At 40.3% G+C, this 21,579-nt stretch overlaps 1 protein-coding gene across 13 annotated transcripts in view; it reads left to right on the top strand.

Moving 5' to 3' along the window:
- Positions 1–21,579, top strand: part of CASK (calcium/calmodulin dependent serine protein kinase) — a 362,863-nt gene that overhangs the window by 219,667 nt on the left and 121,617 nt on the right. For all 13 annotated transcript variants that reach the window (XM_013057510.2, XM_004754920.2, XM_045089473.1 and 10 more), the window contains exons 6-8: positions 9,773–9,875; positions 16,277–16,452; positions 19,884–20,006. In XM_013057510.2, coding sequence (XP_012912964.1) covers positions 9,773–9,875; positions 16,277–16,452; positions 19,884–20,006 — 402 coding nt within the window. The remainder of the gene's footprint in view (positions 1–9,772; positions 9,876–16,276; positions 16,453–19,883; positions 20,007–21,579) is intronic.

The following is a 21,579-nucleotide window of genomic DNA, read 5'->3' as shown; positions in this document are numbered from 1 at the left end:
CTGGTGACCTTACTGTGACCAGATTCAAGTATACATACAGTCCCCAACTTACAGCGGTTCAACTTAGGATTTTTTGACTTTGCAATTATGCAGAAGCAATATGCATTCAGTAGAAACCTCACTTCAAATTTTGGTCTCTTCCCAGGCAAGCGATAGGTGGCCCAATCCTCTTTCGTATTGGCTGGACCATGGCAGTGAGCCACAGCTCCCAGTCAGGCACAGCATCATAAGCATCAGCAACCAGTATACATTTAACCATTCGGTAGCTGTGCAATCGTTCTCTTTTTCACTCTGGATATAGTAGCCAATAAATTACCTGATATACTTAGCACTTTATTATAAAATACGCTTTGTGTCAGATGAGTTTGCCCACCTGGAGGCTAATGTAAGTATTCTGAGCATGTTTAAGGTAGGCTGGGCTAAGCTGTGACATTCAGGAGGCTTGATGTATTAACTGCATTTTCAACTTACAGTATTTTCAACTTATGATGAATTTATCAGGGCATAACCCCATTGTAAGTTCAGGAAGATCTGTAATCTTTCTCTGGTTCTTCCCTTACATGAGCTTTTTCCTATTCATTCTGAGCTTTCTACGTTCTGTCTCTCATTCTTTGCTCATTCTCATGTATCCTCTTCCTCCTTTGTTGGTATCTTAGCTCATCATTTATATAAAGATGAAAGTAGAAAAGCATAAATAAATGGATACGTTTGTCGGGCACCATCCATTACTGATATCACCATCCTCTCTCCATCTAAATCCCAATCCTGGTTAAATTCAGCTCATCACCTACTCCAGACTGGAACCCTGCTGGCTGAAATGAGGACTACTAGGTAACACCCAATTGTGTTGATCGTTCTCACTTAGCATTCATGACCACAAACCTCAAGTGAACCTCAGCGCTGCCAGCAGTCCTGCTATATTTCCTTAGTCTATTGGTTCTCAAAGCATAGCGCCCATGATCAACATCACTCAAGAGCTTGTTGGAAATGCATGTTCTTGACCTTATCCCAGACCTTATGATCAGAAACTGGGGGGGTGGAAGCCAGCAAACCCATGTGATTCTGAGGCTGAAGTTTGAGAACCACTGCCTTAGTCAATCCATTGTCCCATTCTTTGAAAATATTTTTCCACACCTTCACACTGCTCAAGTTGCCAACAACCCCCTCTCCTTCCTCACTCCCACCTGAAGATCACTTTTATTTCAACGTAAATAGAAAACAGAAGTACTCAGAAGAGAACTTCCTCGTACTCCTACATCCCCATCTGCTTGCATCTACAGGTGCTCCCAGACTCTGCCTTCCTCAGTGTCACTGGGGCCAACCCCTCTCCCCAGCTACACACTATATCCCATCCCTTCTTTCTCCCGAGTCCTGTTTTCCTCTCCACGGGGTCTTTCCCATCAGCACACAAGTGTCTCTCTCTCTCTCTCTCAAAGACAAAACAAAAACCTCCCTGAAAATCTCTAGATGCTGCTGTGGACCCCCCAATCATACTGTTACATGAAACTTTTGAATATCTGTATGTATTTTCTTATTTTCATAAAAGATAACAAACACTGGAAGGATAAACCAAAAAATAATACAAATACTTACAAAAGAGGAAGGAGAGAATAAGGGGAAGGAGAAGGTACAAAAGCTAGACCTCTCCAAATGACATTTGTTTACAGTGTAGACTTTGGAATTATGTACATGTTTTATTTTTTAAAGATTTTATTTATTTATTTGAGGCAGAGCATGAGTAGGGTGGGTAGGGGCAGAGGGAGAGGGACAAGCGGACTCTCTGCTGAGCAGGGAGCCCGATGTGAGCCTCAATCCCAGGACCCCGAGATCATGACCTGAGCCGAAGGCAGACACTTGACCGACTGAGCCACCCAGGCACCCATGTGCATGTTTTATATAATCCAAACACCAAAAGTCAAAATCTAATTCAAACAAATTGGCCTCATTGGGTAACAAACTGAAAGCATAACCACAAAGAGAATTCTTTTAAATGACTTTAGTGTGGGTTTTGGGGTGCCTGGGTGGCTCTGTCGGTCAAAACGTTGAATTCTTGATTTCACCTCAGATCATGATCTCAGGTTTGTGAGATGGAGTCCCACGTTGGACTCCACACTCAACATGGAGTCCACTTGAGAGTATTTCCCTCTCCCTCTACCCCTCCCCCCACTCGTGCTTTTTCTCTCTCTCTTAAATCAAATCTTTTTAAAAATAAGGTAGGGTTGTTGTTTTCTTTCTCTTTTTTTTTTTTTTTTACATATTTTAGACTCAGAGAAAAGTTCCGATAGTAATACAAAGAATTCCCATCACCTTTCACTCAAATTCCTCATGTTAACATTTTTCTACGTTGGTTTTATCTTTCTCAGTTTTTCACTCTTCTCTCTTTATCCATCTATGTAGTTCCTAAAAATAAGGAATTCTCTAAATAGCCACAGTAAAATGATCAAAGTCGGGAAATTTATGTAATCCACAGACCTTGTCCCAATTTCATCAAGAGTCCTAATAATATCCTTTATAGCAAAAATAAAAACAAGATTATGTATCGCATTTTAGCTGTTCAGTTTTTTCTGTCTCTTTTGATCCCTTTCATCTGAAACAGTATTTGAAGAATATGGGCATGGGCCCAGTACTCTCTAGAATGCCCTTCAGTTTGGGTTGGTCTGATGTTTCCTCACGATTCGATGCAGTTATGTCCTTTGACACAAATACCACAGAGTGTTGCTGAGTGCTTGTCAGTGAAGGAAGCATGTGCTCTTAATTAGTCCCACTATTAGCAGTAGTAACTTTGATAGGAGTGTCTGCCAGGTTGCTTCTCTGGAAAATTACTATTTTACCTTTTATAGTTAATAAATATCCTCTGGGGAGTTACTCTGAGATTATACAAATATCCTGTCACTCTTCAGACTTTTACCCACTAGTAACTACCTTTTGATGGTTCTCACTTGCATCCGTTATCATGATAATAACTGCCAAATGATTATTTCTAGTGCCAGAATTTCTTTTACATTGATTAATTGGTTTTATACTTACATGAAAGATTCTCCTCCTCTCTGTTTATTTACTTATTTACATCAGCACAGACTCATGAATTCTTACTTTATTCAATAGCAAAACAGTAATTTGACTGGACATCCTGGTTAGGATATATCATAAGAACAAAAAGAACCGCAAAAAAATCTTAAACAGCGTATGGTGGTTTTGTTGTTACTGGTAATGTAGGTACTTTTATATACACACTCTAGGGGATAAAGCAAATGAGTAATTATCTTAATGTCATTAGGTACCAATATTACTTGACAAAATCAAAGAAGTCAAGTAAAAACTCTATTTTTTAAAAACTATATATTAGTATGAATTGATATTTCTCCTTCTAAAAAATACACAGTTTTTTTGACTCTGTCCACTGAAAAGTCAAAGCAGGGATGACCCAGTAATGATAACATACCTAATGAATATATTGTGAATTTAAATACTGTTTCCCACTAAACAGAAATGAAAGTGCATGGAGAAATGGTTTGTTCCAGATGTGGGGCAAGAAATGCACAAGACAAACCTCGGACATCTTCTGCCTAAAAGCAAGGAACTTCGCAGAGGTTTAGAGTCTTACAAAAGGGCATGAGAGCTGACTTAAAGGAGCTCCTGATGGCTAGAAAATGGGATAATTTGAGCATCAAAATGAATAATGGCTATAATTGGTTAAATGTATCAAACATATACAAACCTATAAATTCACAATAGTACCCAAAAAATCCTTCATTGATCACCTTTGGAGTTTACCTGGCAACCAACTTATTCTGGAAATCGTTCATGGTGGCTTTATTCATAATAACCCCAAACTAGACACAGCCCAAATGTTTCTCAATAGGAGAATGGACAAACTGTGATATATTCATACAGGGAATATTTACTCAGCAATAAAAGAAATGAACCACTGATCACAACAAAATGGATGAATCTCAGAAACAGGCTGAGTGAGAGAAGCCTTATATAAAAGAGTACATACTATATGGCTTTGTGTATATGCAGTTCTAGTATAAGCAAAACAAACTTATTTTTTTTTCAGAATAAGCAAATAACAGAATAGTCATTTGCACTGGGGGTGTGGCAGCAGAGGTTGAGTGGTAAGAGGGCAAGGGAGGTTTCTGGGATGGTAACATCTTGATAGGGATACAGGTTACACAGTTCTATGCTGTCAAAATTCTCCAGTGGTACTCTTAAGATTTATGCATTTCACAGCATGTAAATTTTGCCTTAAACATAATTTTAAATATTAAACTCAAGGGGCACCTGGATGGCTCAGTTGGTTAAGCATCTGACTCTTTTTTTTTTTTTTTTTTTTTTTTTTTACAGAGATCACAAGTAGGCAGAGAGGCAGGCTCCCTGCCAAGCAGAGAGTCCAATGCAGGGCTTGATCCCAGGACCCTGGGATCATGACCTGAGTCAAAGGCAGAGGCTTTAACCCTCTGAGCCACCCAGGCGCCCAAGCATCTGACTCTTGATTTTTGACTCTTGATTTTGGCTCAGGTCATGATTTCAGGGTCATGAGAACAGGCCCCACATTAGACTCCACACTTCGAGTGTGGAGTCTGCTTAAGATTCTCTCTCTGCCCCTCCGACCCCACCCAACATTTGCACTTGCTCTTTAAAAAAAATATATTAAACTCTAATGACATGTGCTGAATTAGAGTGAAAAGATGGACTGATGGTTGGATAGGGGAATGAATAGATAGATAGTTGATAAAACAAACGCAGCAAAATGTTCATTGTAGAATCTATGTGGTGAGTATGTGGCTATTTACAATTCTTTCGGTTCTCTGTTTTTGATAGTCTTCATAACAAATACTGGAGAAAATCTCCATTTTGGAACGCCTAGTTATGGAGCTGGGCATCACTGGCTGCTAAAATCATGGAAGAAAAGCCAGTGGTGAACATTGTAAAGATGGATCAAGGCAGACAATACCTGACCAATCCTGTTGCTAAAAGTAGGGCAATAAGACATCATGTTCTTCCTGATGTGCTACAAAAAACTAAAGTATTAGCATTAAAAAATCTAAAATTGAATGTGAATCTAGTCAAGCTTCTAGATCTAACTACCAATTTACAAAAAACACAGGAACATATTAAATGACACCATGTAGGTCCTATTAGCCAAGGCCAGATTGTAGGAGATATCACAGGGGAAATTAGCTAGTATCTTAGTCAATCAATGGCATGAATGTTTTTTAAAAAGGTAAGAGGAATATATGATATAGAGTCAAGAGATATGAGACCTATGACCATCAAATGCAATGTATGAACCTTAAATACCATTTTGAACTAACCAACTGTAAAAAACAACAAAAAAAAAGTCTTTGAGATAGTCAAGGAAAATTGAATGTGGCTTGGTATTAGGTGATTTTAAAGAATTGTTCATTGTATTGGATGTGATAATATGGTTATTTTCTCAAGTCATCTGTTATAAATACTGAACTAATAACAGGTGAAATGATATTTGGTTTAAAAGACTTAAGCAACAAAAAAAAAAAAACAACGGGGATAAGTGAAGTAAGAACAGCAGAATGTCAGTAACTATTAAAGCTGGGAGATGGAGTGTGGCACCTGGGTGGCTCAGTCGGTTAAGTGTCTGCCTTTGGCTCAGGTCATGATCCTGGTGTCCTGGAATCAAGCCCTGAGTCGGGTTCCCTGCTCAGCAGGGAGCCTGCTTCTCTCTCTCTCTTTCTCTCTCTCCCCCTCTTTCTCTCAAATAAATAAAATATTTTAAAAGGGTACTCAGAGGTTTAATAAATCTGTTTTCTCTAATTGCAAATATTAATAAGTTTTTTAAAGGAAACTCCCTTAAAGAATAAATGAAACAGGGGTGCCTGGGTGGCTCAGTGGGTTAAGCTTCTGCCTTCGGCTCAGGTCATGGTCCCAGGGTCCTGGGATCGAGCCCCACATCGGGCTCTCTGCTCAGCAGGGAACCTGCTTCCTCCTCTCTATCTCTCTCTCTCTCTCTCTCTCTCTCTCTCTCTGCGCCTACCTCTGATCTCTATCTGTCAAACAAATAAATAAAAAAATCTTTAAAAAAAAAAAAAAGAATAAGTGAAACAGGAGCACCTGGGTGGCTCAGTGGGTTAAAGACTCTGCCTTCAGCTCAGGTCATGATTCCAGAGTTCTGGGATCGAGCCCCATATCGGGCTCTCTGCTCAGCAGGGAGCCTGCTTCCTCCTCTCTCTCTCTCCCTCTCTGTCTGCCTGCCTCTCTGCCTAATTGTGATCTCTGTCAATTAAATAAATAAAATCTTAAAAAAAGAAGAAGAAGAAGAAACGAAACAAGATGGGATCGGGAGGGAGACAAATCATAAGAGACTCTTAATCTCACAAAACAAACTGAGGGTTGCCAGGGGGAGGGGAGTCGGGAGAGGGTGGTGGGGTTATGGACATTGGGGAGGGTATGTGCTATGGTGCGTGCTGTGAAGTGTGTAAACCTGGCGATTCACAGACCTGTACCCCTGGGGCTAATAGTACATTATATGTTTATTAAAAAATAAAACAAATTTTAAAAAAGGAAACTTCCTTGGCCTCTCATTCTCTTTTAGCTACATCCCATTCCCATCTCTCTGTTCCTGGTACAGTAAGGTTTTGAAAGATACCTGAATTTACTATCTCCATATTATCTCTTCCCATTTTTCTTGAACCTTGTGCAGTGGAGATTTTTGTCAGTATCATCCCACCAAAACCCCTCTTATCCAGATCATCAGGGACTTCTAGGTTGCCAGATCTAATGGTCAGTTCTCAGCTCTCATCTCAAATGGCCTCTCACTAGCATTTCAGGGCACCACACTACTCTGATTTCCTTCCTGCTTCACTGTCTAGGCATTCTCTTTCCTTTGCTAGATTGTTGTTATCTTCCTGACCTCAAACATTGCTGTGTACCAAATCTCATTCCTCCGACCTCTTTTCTTTTCTTTTTTTTTTTTAAGATTTTTAAAATTTATTCATTTGAGACAGATAGAGAGAATGAGCAGGGGAGAGAGGCAGAGGGAGAGGGAAAAGCAGAAGCATACGCCCCACTGAGCCAGGAGCTGGACGTGAGGTGCTATCTCAGGACCCAGAGATCATAACTTGAGTGGAAGGCAGGCACTTAACTATCTGAGCCACCCAGGCACCTCCCTCTTCTCTTTTCTACTGGTAGTCACTCCCTGAGTGATTTCACTGTAAACACTGTGTGCTATTGATCCCAAATTTACATCTCTAATTCCAGCCTTCCCTCTCCCACCTTTTAAGATCTTACACTCAGTTTGTACAAAACCAAATACTTTATGCCTCTTATGAAGTCTTCTGTGTTCCCAGTTTTAGTAAACGGCATCTTCATTTTCATTCAGTTACTCAGAACAGAAACCTAGTTGTCACACCTACCATCTTCTCTCACACCCCATATCCAGCAGCAGCTCCTGTTAGCCTAACCTTTAGAACCTGAACTTGACCACTAATTGCCATCACCGCTTCTGTCACGCTAGTCTAATTCAAATCCCCATCTTCTCTTGCCTGGACAACCACAGTATCCTCCTACCTGGTATCTTCTCTTCAACTCTCATGCCCTGCAATCTCTTCTCCACACAACAGCCCAAGTGATTCTTTCAAAACCTGAGATCGCTCATAAAGCTCCCCAGCTCATAGCTTTCCAGTGATTTCCCATCTCATTCGGCATAAAACCCAGGGTTCTGGCCATGGCTTCAAGCCCCAGACCATAGAGCCTTTGATCATGTGATCACATTTCTTACCACTCTTCCCCTTGCTCATTTTTCCCCCAACACACTGGCTTCCTTACTCTTCTCCGAACACACCAGCCCTCCTCATGCTTCTAGGCCTTTGTACTTACTATCCTGGAAACCTGCTTCCACATGACCCGTGTTGCCCTTTCCTTCTGGTCAAAGTTCAAGTATTACCAGATCCTTCTTCAGCCCGATCCCCTTACTAAATAGCAGCTCCTTGGTGTCCAGACCCATACCATTGACCACCAGCTTTTACCTCATAGCACTTAACACTACCCAGTCTCTCGTATTCATTTATATGTATTGGTTTCTTTCAGTTTCTATCCTCCAATTTTATGACTTAAGGATTTATTGAGAATGAGAGAATCCACACTCTGATGAGAATTACATAAATCTCAGTGTAACCATAACTTAAGAATGAATATAGTCAACGAACTATAAAGGGTATACTTTGGGATTCTGATTTAAGCTTCTACTTCTCCTTAATAAGGTGACAGAACTGACAAGGAGACCATATCTAGGTTTAGTTTGTAGTTTCTTCTCCTACATCATGCCCTTCCTTTGCTAGGCATGTTCATGTGCTGCACCCCCCACACTAGAATCATGCTAGGACTATCACTGTCTTCTTCTGGTCTGTTGTCATCCATCTCTGAACCAACTGAAAGTCCTTAAGGAGAGCAGGCTCTGTCCATTGCTTTCTGCAGAGCTTGGCTTGCTCTCCCATAAGCCCTCCTGGCTACTTTGTGTCTTGCTGCAGTGCACTCCCCATTCATGTACACTTGCCTTCCCTCTCCTCTGTTTCTCTCTCGCTCGCTTGCTCGCTCTCTCTTACACACACATTTATATTTAAGGGCTCATCTTTTTTTGTGCTAGAGCCTCTATTATAAGGTCTTTAAATGTCTTTGGACGAAAAGAATAATAACTTCCAGAGTAGAACCCTGCTGTTTTCATTGAACAGAGTAAGGATCCCTCCCACTTTCCTGTATCGTGAGACATCTTTCTGGGTGCACCAGTTCAGAGCTTTGGATTTGGGGGGCAGGGGGCCACTATCATACAGGCTAAACCTGAGCTAAAACTGTGTCATGTTATAAATGAACAAGTATGGGAAAGAACAAAAATACTATTCTCTTCCATGCCTGAAGAAGCTTGCTTTTTTTTTTTTTTTTTCACGAACCCATATTTTAAAAGCAGGTCATATGTGATATCAGTCATATTGGGGAGTGTAGTATTTGAGCAGAGACCAAAGGTCTGCACAGTTCAGTGCTTTCCTGAGACCAGGTCCTACAGAGAAACTCTCATTGTGACCATGAGGCAGATGATTCTTAGGGAGCCCTGGTCACACAGCTACTCCTTGGGAAGGATGCTTTGCCTTGGACCAGAGGCCAGCCAAGTCATCACCTCTCTCCCTTCCCATTCCCACAAAGACAAAGGGCAGGTCCAGAGAAAAGACATGCCCAGGGAGAACATTGAACTCCCTGGGATCCAGGTTCAATTAAAGTCATTAAATCTGGCTCTTCTTACTTAGGGATGGAATGAATTTTAAAAAAAGCAAGAGGATGGTGGGAGGGTAGGTAGACAAAGAACGAGCCAAGGACTAAGATACAGTGGCTCTGTAGGTAAAGTCAGAGGTCTCAAGAAACATTTTGGCAAGAGGTGTAAAAAAATATTTTTCCTTAAATGTAGACTATCACTCAAAAAAAAAAAAAAAAGGAGAGAATATCGCTTGAAAAGTTAGAAAACTCATCTGCCATACTTTAACATGCTTGCTTCCTGAGTAATTCTTAGCACCATACCTAATCTTAGAAGGAAATAATTCCTGAAAAACATTGGATAAAACAGGTAAGTCTTTAGAGAAATCAACCAGAAGTGAGAGTAGCACAAATAATTCAAGCATCCAAAATAATTCCAGGAGTTTTTAATGTATTACTGCATGGTCATGTTATTCAGTTTTGTGTAAATTGAATTGCTCATGTCCAATTAATCCTTATCTTTGGTTTGTTGTTTTTCTGTTTTTCTTTCCAGCCCCACTGTGTTCTCCTCGCCTCAAAGGAAAACTCGGCACCTGTTAAACTTGGGGGCTTTGGGGTAGCTATTCAATTAGGGGAGTCTGGACTTGTAGCTGGAGGTAAGAACATTTTTTAAAACATTTCCTTCAAAACCTGGTCACTTTCAGCCTAGTGTAAAACTTTCAAACTAAATATTAGCCCATCCTCAACATTTCCTACCAATTCCATCTCCCCAAACTTCCCCCCACAAGAAGGTGCTAACACAATTTTGAATTTAATAACTGTTAATTATGACTAGAATTTTAGTACCTTAAGAATATGGTGCGCCTTGGTGGCTCAGTGGGTTAAGCCTCTGCCTTTAGCCCAGGTCATGATCTCAGGGTCCTGGGATCGAGCCCCGCATTGGGCTCTCTGCTCAGCAGGGAGACTGTCTCCACCTCTCTATCTGCCTGCCTCTCTCTGTATCAAATAAATAAATAAAATCTTAAAAAAAAAAAAGAAGAATAGACTCTGTGCTTATACTCTTTGTATAAGTGACCCTGCATACAGAGATTAAAACAGTGTTGGATAAAGGTGTTATCTGGGGCAAAGCGACTTTTAAGGTTGAACTGGCCAGGGGCACCTGGCGGGCTCCGTCAGTGAAGCACACAGCTCTTGATCTTGGGGTTGTGACTTCAAGCCCCTCATTGAGCATAAAACTTACTTAAAAATAAAGTTGAACTGGCCAAATGAAGTCCATTTTAAAACATGTAGATTAACCACTTTCAGGTTTACATTAGCGACTAGTGTTTAATTTCATAGTGTTTTCCTCTTTTTATTTGTGAAAGAGTCCTGACCAAGCCATCAATCTGTGTATCTGGGAAGAGCAAGCAGATGTAAGTGCAGACTGATTTTTATTATTAGCCAAAGCAAAACATAATTAGAAAACTCCCCTGCCAGAAAAAAGAAGTAGAAAAGTTAAAAATAGAAATTCTCTCCAGTAGCATGCAGAGGTGGATGCTAATTCCAGATTCAAGAATTTGGGTTTTTATTTATTCTCTTCAATAGACTCCAGCACAGAATGCTGCCCTGTTTTTAGTTCTGTTCCTTAGTTTTGCAAGTGACTTAGTTCTCTAGTCTACAGATTATCAGTCTTCTAGTCAATGCCTTCAATTTTCCATCTCCAGATACTGCCAGCCTTCAAAAAATATAAAAAATGCCTGCAGAACATATTTGAACCTGTCATCCTCCATGAATACTTACATTAAGTTCAAATACCTGACAAATGATAAATATCAAAACAACAATCCATTACACAGGATATTTCATCTAATTTGATACACTATTATTAACACATCAAAGCAACATTAACATAGACCATCTTCTGAAAAATGAGCCAGGAGTCAGAGTTGTATTCTTAAAATTGTTATTTCATCATATTGCCCTCTAAAATTATGTTTAGATTTTCTTCTAATTTTGCATCTTTTCAAGCTAATCATTTCCAATAATATGAAGAATAGCAAGTTCAGTATAGCTTTAAAAACTGATTTTTTTTCCCTAATTGAAAACTTCCATCTGTGATTAGGACTGATCATAGGATCAGGTAGTAGCACATCATTTAATCATAGAATCATTGAGTCTGGAGCGCTTGGGTGGCTCAGTCGTTAAGCATCTGCCTTCAGCTCAGCTCATGATCGCAGGATCCTGGGACCCAGTTCTGCATTGGGTTCCCTGCTCAGCAGGAAGCCTGCTTCTCCCTCTCCTACTCCCACTGCTTGTGTTCCCTCTCTCGCTGTCTCTCTTTCTGTCAAATAAATAAAATCTTTAGGAAAAAAATCACTGAATCTCAGGATTCCAAGGGGGCCTTAACTTCCCCAGTCTTAAAACCAATGATCACATTTCCTTCATAAAATTTCCAGCAAAAAGCTGAGCTCAAGTTTAATTCCCCACATAGCAAAGAATTCAATGTGTTCCAGAACTGTATTTACATTTTTAGAAAGCTCCTTAAGTACTGAAACACTTATCTTCACATTGAACAGAAATCTGTCATCTTATCACTTCCACCCAGTGGTGCTAATTGTGACTTTTGGAGCCACGCTGAAGAATTTTAATCCTTCCAGATGATAACCACTCAGTGTTTAAAGACGATATCACGGACCCAGAAAGTCTTATCCAGATCAACTTGGCTAGGTTAATGTAGCCCTTCCTCATATAAACTGGTACAGAATCTCACAGTGTGCAAAGGATGGAGCCAAAACTGAGCACAACCATAGGTACAGTCCAGCACACAGGAACTGGGGGCTATTGCCTCTTTTGCTGTGGGTCTTACATTTCTATTAGGCTCCCCAAATAGCATTAGCTTCTTGGATAGCCACATAACACCACTGGCTTATACTGATCTTATAGTCAATTACAGCTCCCACGTTGTTTTTATACAGTTGTTGCTATTAAACTAACTCAAATCTGGCATTTGTACAGAATCACCTCTACACAATTACAGGGGTGCCTGGGTGGCTCAGTTGGTTAAGCATCTGGCTCTTGGTTTCAGCTCAGATCATGATCAGGGTCATGAGGTCAAGCCCCACCAGGCTTCACGCTCACCAGGGAGTCTCCTTGGGACTCTCTGCTTCTCTCTCTCTCTCTCTCTCTCTCACTCTCAAATAAAAATAAATAAATCTATTTTTTTTAAAGACTACACAGTTAAAACAAGTAACTTCTGATGTTTACATCCCCAAGACTAAGGGGGTGAAATGAAATGTCCTTTCATATGGTCTATACTAGCCATGCATATGGCTTTGTTTCTCTTTATCTGGATCCATATCCTGTTAGGATTCAACATGGTATCAGCTTCATATTTTACGGTGCATCTTGAGAAGGGGAAAAACAGACTCATTAGATTTATCTAAACATCTTCTCCACATTAATCTACTTTCCTAAAATCCTTGAGCCTTTCTCCTAAATTGTATGTTTATAAAGCTGTTTTTGAACCTACAGTGTATCAGTTATACAAAATTCATTTTTCTCAGTGCTTCTAGAATTAAAATACTTTCTGATGGTCAAAATGTCATGTCTTAACATATGTTTCCTTACAGTCTTGAAATAACTACTTCAAGCATTACAGCGTCTTTAAAAATACAACATATATAGATAAGGGATAAATGATTTCTCTTAGAGAAAGTTTTCTTATTGTTTAAGGTCCTTGTGAAATTATTCTAATATTAGCTCATTTGCTAATGCTTATTAACAGAAAACTATTTTCCTGTCAGTTGGAATCTGATTACTCAGTAGAATGGAAATAGAAAAGGATTCTCTCCTTTATATGTTCCATATAGTAGAAACCGCTTACATGTTACATGTATTTGCACTTAACCTATCTGAAATTCTGCTATTTGGAAAATTCATCTATCCAGAAGACAACTCAGAACCTACAAAAAAATTATTTTTGGAGCCAGACATTTGTTGACCTTAATACCCATTCATGGTCCCCTCAAATGAGCATCTAAGAACATACTCTGTAAAGTTGGCATGCTGCCATTTTTCATAGTTCTATGGATTCATGTGCCTTCATACCAGGCATCTGCTACTCCCTCTGGTTGGAATACCTTTGGTCATTTTCTCTATCTGTTTAACTCTTACTGCTCCTGAAGACTGAGAGACTGAGCTGACAAACCTCCCTCCTTAAAAGCAAGCTGGCCTTCACCCTCCCAAGTTCGATAACCCTATTCCTTCTCTTCCATATTACTGTAGCTATCTGGGCTGCATACCTCCATGTAGTATTCTATGCAGGGACTTGTAATCATATCAAAGACTGAGCTTTATGAGGGCAAGAAGCATCATGGTTTAACCCTCTGTATGTCCACAGTATCTCCCGCTGTGTCTAGAACCCAAGCAGGAACTTGGGAAATTGTCACTAAATGAAAGAGCCTGCTTGCTGATCAGATTCTGGTTAATAGCAGATTTTATGCAACAAATTAGGAGAAGACAAGGCTAGAAGAAACACAGTGAGAGAAAAGACACGAAAGCCTGACAGAAAAAGTACGTTGAGCAATACCAAAATGTAGAAAGCACAACCCTCTTTTAATACTGAAGAACTCAATCCTTGCTTATCTGTGAAGTTCCTGAGGGTGTTCCTGTTCTGTAGCATAGTTCTTTCTTTGATAGCCACAAGACAATCCGGAGTCATCAAGAAAAGTCTGCATTATTTGCAGCATCTTATATAAAAGAAGTCAGAAAATTGTAAAGAGGGGCACCTGGGTGACTCAGTGGGTTAAGCCTCTGCCTTCAGCTCAGGTCATGATCTCAGGGTCCTGGGATCGAGCCCCGCATCGGGCTCTCTGCTTAGCAGGGAGCCTGCTTCCTCCTCTCTCTCTCTCTCTCTGCCTGCCTCTCTGCCTACTTGTGATCTCTGTCAAATAAATAAATAAAATCTTTAAAAAAAAAAGAAAAGAAAATTGTAAAGAGAGAACCATCCAAAATTATTTTTAAAAGCTTTGGATGTATAAAGATTCAAGTCCTGGCTATTCAAAACAGCTCCTTACCTGAGGTTCTAGGCATTGAGGTTTTATTATATTATCCCAAAGTCTAACGTTTAAATATTTAAATGTTTATCTGAAGTATGTCATACACAGTGACATTTTATTTGGTTTGGTAATTGACCACGAAATTCTAAGAACAGGAAGTCAAAGTCATAAAAATCAAGTGACGGCAAAGAAGGAAAAGTCAAACTATCACAAACAAGGAGTCCAGGAAGATTGGTGTACACTGAAGGTTAACTCTAGTCCTTCACATTTGATCTGCACAAAATACTGTAAAAATTTCATTCCTATATATTCTTTCTCCCATCATCTGTGAGTAAATTCTTGAACCAAAAGACATGTATGTTCCCTAAGGATGAACACTAATTCTCCAGAACGGATAGTCTTTGGTCCAGATAAAGGGAGAGAACCTCCTTTTTGAGTTGTTCAGCTCTTTCTTGTGTAGGAAGTGGTAGGAGTCAAGTTGAATTTCAAAACATCATCCCAAATATAAGAAGGTGCCAGCCTGATGCCATAGCACCCACACCCTCACTGGTACCTTGATCTCTGGCCCTGCTTTTCCCAGCTCCTGCCATCAGCACGAGGCAAATATCTTCAGCAGCCCAGGTCTGTCCAAGGCATTTCATGAAGTACAAAGCTTAGCTGTCATCATTTGAGCTTTTTTATGTTACCAGAGCAAGCAAGATGGGGCAGTGTGGAATAAAAATCTCCCCTTCTAACCACTACAGTTCTCACTGCTCTACTGCATATTTTAAATGAAAATATTTCCATTCTCTGCACTTCAAAGTTAACCTCTTCCATTATGTGGGAAGAGAGGAGCCATAATGATCCACAGTAAAGGAATATCCCCAGTTCACAATGTAAGAGTTGGTTTATCCTTCACCATCCCAACCGAGTTTTGACAGTCACTAACTGGATTTTATGGTATGTTTTCTCTAGCTGGATTAGAAGATCTGTAAGGTCTTTTTTTTTTTTTAAACTGTAAACCACAGTTCTGAGCTCTAGCTAACATATTGTGCAGTCTTCAAAGTAAAAACTACCTTGGACTCCATGTGATGAGAGAGAAGGTGCAGGGGAAGGAGGGAGAAAAGGAGGAGAAGGCTGGGCCTGCACACAAGAGAAGAAAAGACTGAGTTAAAGATGATTACCAGTGTGCAAATAACTGCTATCAGTTATTTGAAAGCTAATATTGAAAGCTAATATTGCTGGGTGGGGGTGCGAGAAAACTCTTTAAAGAAGGTAGAGGCCAAAGGAGATTGAATGAGAGGAGCTTCATAACTTTGCTTTGCTTTAAGTTCTGTGTCTGCTCTCATTCTCGCTAAATGTTAACATTCAGAGGAAGCTTAAAAAATCCTATAGAACAAAATATTACTAAGCATTGTTAATTGCTACAATTGATTCCTAAAACAGTTGAACAGGATTTCAGATTCTGGGTCATATTCTAAAGGAAAGTTCTCTGCATTAGATGTAGTTTGTAGATCTAGTTTGCATTAGATGTAGTTTTTGGCAGTCAGAAGTTGTCTTCTCACTCCTGCCCTCGCAGCCCTGCCCCTACTCTGTATTTTTAGTGATTTTCAAATGTAAAAATTAAAAAATTTAAACAACTTCTTCATTAAACAAGAAATAGGTAAGTACCATGCACCGGGCTTAATAAAATACACAGTACCAGTGTTAGAAAGACACTGGCTGACTCAGTGGTGAGCATTGACTCCTGATCTCACGGCTGTGAGTTCAAGCGCCATGCTGTCTGTAGAGATGACTTAAAATTTTAAGGAAAAAAATAAAAGATGACGATGACAACAAAGTACAATCCTGGGCTCAATATTTTCAAGAGTGATTAAATAATTTTTTTCCTTCTGCCTTTTTTGGAAGAGAAAGGTGGTAGTAAGAGAATGTTTATATTGTTATACTTTTCCTTCAGACTATTACTGTTCTATTTTCAGTTTTCATATGAGGAACAAAACGCCATTTTATGTGAACATTTTTCCTTGATGTTTTAAATGTAGGACGCGTTGGAACACCTCATTTTATGGCCCCAGAAGTCGTCAAAAGAGAGCCTTATGGAAAACCTGTAGATGTCTGGGGTTGTGGCGTGATCCTTTTTATCCTGCTAAGTGGTTGCTTGCCTTTTTATGGAACCAAGGAAAGATTGTTCGAAGGCATTATTAAAGGAAAATATAAGGTAATATATTATGAATGTTTTATTTTTCCATTGAGATTAAATTATTCTGGAAAATAGGAAGTCACTATCTGGACTTCCTGATTATCACATAGTTACCCAGTCAGAGAATAGTTCTTTGCTGACGTCATTGATGCCCTAGCCTTTTTAGACAGTATGGACCTCAAGCAAATTTCTGAATCACTATCAGCTGCACTGTCATCTAGGCAGAAGACAGGAGACTGGCTTTGAAACGACCTTGGCCTTCCCCCTCCCTCTGTGCTGCAGCTGAACTCTGTCCCACATGTTTGGAATGCGACCCCATGTTTAGGCTATAAAAACAGGGACCCTGGTCTCTTTGATACAGTATCTGTACGTGCAAGTCAATAGTTCCAAGTCTTGGGCCCTTAGATTCACAAAGCCAGTCCTTTTAGCAAAACTGCCCTGTTTAGTGCCCTACTTATTTCAAATAAAATTCTAGTTCAGGGGAAGAATTTGGAATGACCCTTGGAATTTATTGTGATAGAATTTGACCTTTTATTTTACCCTGGGTGAGGTGTTCACAACAGATGTGAGCCCAGATGTGAAGGTATCCATTCTCTGTGCAGTGACCAAATCTCCTCTTTAGGCTAAGCTGGAAAATAAACTTCTTTGGCCCTTTGTGTAACTGGAGGAAAGGGCTTCGTTTTTAAAGCTTTTTGCCTAGTTTGCAAAGTGCAAATGGAAATTTCATCCCAGTGATTTAGTAATTCTTTATTTCACACTTAGTATCTGCCTTTATTTATTTATTTATTTATTTTTGCTTTACCACACATGTTGTTCCATTTGATGTAGTCAGCTAGCACAGCTGAAAAATTGGCCACTTACATCCCAGGATAAACTGAAATGCCAGAATCACAACTGCATGTCATAATATAATTTCGAGCCATGTGGTGGGACTTAAACATTCTTGCTCTTTGGCTACTGTGGCTTGGAAACTGCATAGACTATTCACAGACTTGTGATTAACATATTATTACTTTCCCTATTAAAAAACTAAAAATTCATCAGTGACACTCTGAGTGGCTATACCAAAAAGACCCAAGGAATGCTTGGAAATAAACAAGCTCAAGGGCGGTCTCGCTGCCCCAGCTCTTACACTCTGTGGCCCTATACTGCCACGTATGGCCAAAGACTCAAATGCTGTCTACGGGAAACATGGGGGAGCATGTGTGCTGTATACCAGCTCCGCACAGCTGATGTTGGGGGAGTTCTTTTTCTGCCCCATGTTACTGAAACCCATACTTTCTATTCAACACAAGCCCTGTTTCATTTTGCAGCCATGCCTGGCAAAACCAGACACACAGGTCCATGTAGCACCAGACTCCAACAAAACTCTGAGGCCTGTTAAGTTTTCTTTTCATTTCCTCAGTAATGTTAGAATTTTACATGGGACTTCAAGAAGAAGGGGTGGGGAGAGAAATGAAAGGCGAAGTAGCTTCGGGGTTGCAGGTGGGAATGAATTCCACTTTCCTTTTCCACCTCGTGCTATCTCCAGCTTATAAGGAAGGGCCTGCAGCTTCGCCTTGTTCTTTAGTTGGACGAAGATATATGCCCAAATTCTTTGACGGAGAAAGATGTTTGAAATACAGGTTTTTCTGCTTCTCTTAGAGTCACTGGACCACAGGGGAATAAAATTAATCCTTCCAGGGTAACTAAATGTCTCAAGAAACTGTTTGTAAGTAGTCCTCCCCCTCCAATCCCTGGAAGTTGTGAGTGGCTCTGAGGAATACATGGCCATGGCTTTCTGGTCCAATCTGGCCGAGTGACATCACAGATACTAACATAGGAAAACAAACACAATTAGCCATGCACCAGCATAATAATAATACTAGCAGTAATGATATCTGCCTCATACCTAGCACTTAGTATGTGCCGGGAACTGTGCTAAGCACACCTATGAACTCATTTTATCCTCACAGTGCCTTATGGCATGGTACCATGTAATGAAATTTACCACCTGCCTTTTGGAGCACTAAGCATTTGCTAATAATAGAATTCTCCCTTTGTGTCAGTTCAGTTGCTAACTTCCTGGTTTCCAAGACAAACTGTTGTTCCAGCAGCCTCTGGTTTTTCATTTTCTCTTTTTGTAAAGCACTGAATAGTTTGTTTGTTTGATTCCTTGTAAGGAATTTGAACTGTTCACACATGCCAAAAATTAAGCGATTTTAAAAACCCCATTCTTAGTAGTGTAGTAAGTCAGAAGGACATGACAGCTGTATCATAATTTCTGCGCCTGGAGGTGTGAAGCTTTGAGGTTAATAACTTATTTACTCTTTTACTTGGCTAACCTTTCCTTTCATTTATATTCACAGCTTTTTTTTTTTTTAATATGAAAGCCCCATGTTTTCAGCAGCTTTGTTTGAAGTATTGCTCTCTCTACAGTGATAAACCTGGTGGCCTTTCATAGATATGTGTGTGCATATGTATATATATACATATGTACATATGTATACACATGCACTGTGCTGTGATTCTGTCAGAATTTATTTCTATGCTTTTTATTATTGAAAATTTCAAAGAAAAGTAGCAGAGATAACAGTACAGTGAACTCCCAGCTTCAGTACCTAGCAACAGATAGCCAACCTGATTTCATCTGTATTGCACATACTACCAGCCAGCCTCAAAAATACAATTTCAGGGATGCCTGGGTGACTCAGTGGGCTAAGCCTCTGCCTTTGGCTCAGGTCATGATCTCGGGGTTCTGGGATCGAGCCCCACATCAGGCTCTCTGCTCAGCAGGGAGCCTGCTTCCCCCTCTCTCTCTGCCTGCCTCTCTGCCTCCTCATGATCTCTCTCTCTCTCTCTCTCTCTGTCAAATAAATAAATAAAATCTTTAAAAACTAAATAAACAAATAAAAATTTTATTAGTCCTTTCCTAGAGCAAAGTATCTAGTCTCTTTAGCTAAGATAGAAACTGCAGTCAGGAATATTCTGTTCTTCAGTTATTAAAAATAGTATAACTTGGGGTGCCTGGGTGGCTCAGTGGGTTAAGCCGCTGCCTTCAGCTCAGGTCATGATCCCAGGGTCCTGGGATCGAGCCCCACATTGGGCTCTCTGCTCAGCAGGGAGCCTGCTTCCTCCTCTCTCTATGCCTGCCTCTCTGCCTACTTGTGATCTCTGTCTGTCAATTAAAGAAATAAAATATTTTTAAAAAATATTTTAAAAAAATAGTATAACTTATGTGACAATAAGATCATATGTAAGGGATATTTACTGACGCAAAATTTCACAGACGGAGCAACAGCCACCAAAGCCTGCCTTTGTCCTCTTCCTTAGAAAGCAAGGCTTTAGAATCAGATTTCTCTTCTTCAAGAATTTTATTCACATCAAAATAGCATAGGAGTGTTACATCATAGTGAACGTGAACTTCTCACTGGACAATAACTGTGGAATTTTCCTCTCCTTCTCTTCAGATGAATCCAAGGCAGTGGAGCCATATCTCTGAAAGTGCCAAAGACCTAGTCCGTCGCATGCTGATGCTCGATCCAGCGGAAAGGATCACTGTTTATGAAGCACTGAATCACCCATGGCTTAAGGTAAGGGGGCGCGTACGTGGCCCACTACACCTTGTGTGAACACTTCCGGCGACAAGAATGTCTTGCTCTAGAGGGCACCTCTTCCCGCCTCTTTTCTGAGCACTTTTTTGGAGTTTTGTCCATCTTGTTTGCTGTTTCCAGACAGCCTCTGTAAATACCTGAGTAGAAAATACACCATTCTAATGACAGTCAGCCATCAGAGGGAACAGAGGCAGATTAAGGCTGAACAAATCAGGGAGGAAGGCGTGCTTGTTCTCCACTGACCCTTGTCCCAAAGCTGTGCAACAGGAACAAGGGAAGTGTGGCTGTGTTTATGACACAAAGTTGTGATCTTTATTTTGGGTGTGACTGTGTGGTTCATAACATTATTTTTATTTCCGTAGATAACTAAATACGGATTTATTGTTTTAGGAAGAAGCTTGATTTTTAAAATTCTTTCTCTATCCCATCTTGCAAATGAGTATTAAGGAAAATGTAACTTGGGACTTGAATGAAACAGCGCTGTTTGATTAAGACATTCTACAGTAATTCCAGCAAATTCTCTGTACAGGAGAAAACAGAGGCTCAGAGGTGGAGAATCTTGCCCCAAGTCACAGAAGTTGTCAGTAATGGAATCAGGATTTTAACTGAGCCTACCACGACACTTTCCTTTTCATGCGAGATCCTCTGTCTTTTCCTTACTCAAGGACATCACTACAGCAATATCCCCTTTCTTGCATCACTGCTCTCCTCTCTCTCTTCAATCTAATATGCTACTTCTTATTTTTATTACACACGCACGTGAGTGCACACGCATGCACGCATGCGCGCGCGCACACACACACGCACACACACCCTAACCCTACAACCTCTTCCAGCTTCTGTTCTTCTAGATAGCAAAACTCCTAGAACTAAGTTGACTGTACCCATCCTTGCTGCTCTTTTGCTCTGTCTCCACTCTGGCCCTTGGAGACCTCATTTAATTTTAATGGTCTTAAGTACTATTTGTACTCTGTTCAGAGTCCTGAATTTTTATCTTTAGACTAAGCCTCTCGCCAAAGTGATTCTTTCTTAACCCAGGGTATAGCTCGCCCCCTAATACCTTTCTGATTTCGCCCCCTACTACTCTCCTCTTAGTCTGTTCTCCACATATTGGCCTCATTGTGGTTCCTCAGACACCAGGCTCATTCTGGCTTCAGTGCCCCTGTGTTTGTCATACTCTTTCCAGAGAACGCTCTTCCCCAGGTATAGTCATGGTTTCTTCCTTTACCACCTTCAGATCTTCGCTTAGCTGTCAGCTTCTTAGTAAGAGCTTTCCTGTCTACTTAGTTTAAAATTAGGAAGAAGGAATGCCCCCTGCCACCAGTATGCCAAGTCCCCCTTCCCTGCCTTAGTTTTCTCCATGACATTTGTCACCATAAGACATACCTATATTTTACTTGTTCGTAGTCTATTTACCCCCTGTAAAATACAAGCTGCAGAAGGGTGGGAATTTGGGGTTGTCAGTTCACTTCTGTCCAGCACTCTTGAAAGTATCTGGCATATAGTAGGTGCTCAATAATTATTAGTTACTGTTTAATGAATGAACAAATGA

This window comes from Mustela putorius, unplaced genomic scaffold (assembly GCF_011764305.1).
Source record: "Mustela putorius furo isolate JIRA1106 unplaced genomic scaffold, ASM1176430v1.1 tig00003836_pilon_pilon_pilon, whole genome shotgun sequence".
NCBI lineage: Eukaryota > Metazoa > Chordata > Mammalia > Carnivora > Mustelidae > Mustela > Mustela putorius.
The sequence above is the reverse complement of the archived record's forward strand: the minus strand, read 5'-3'. Positions and strand labels throughout refer to the sequence as shown.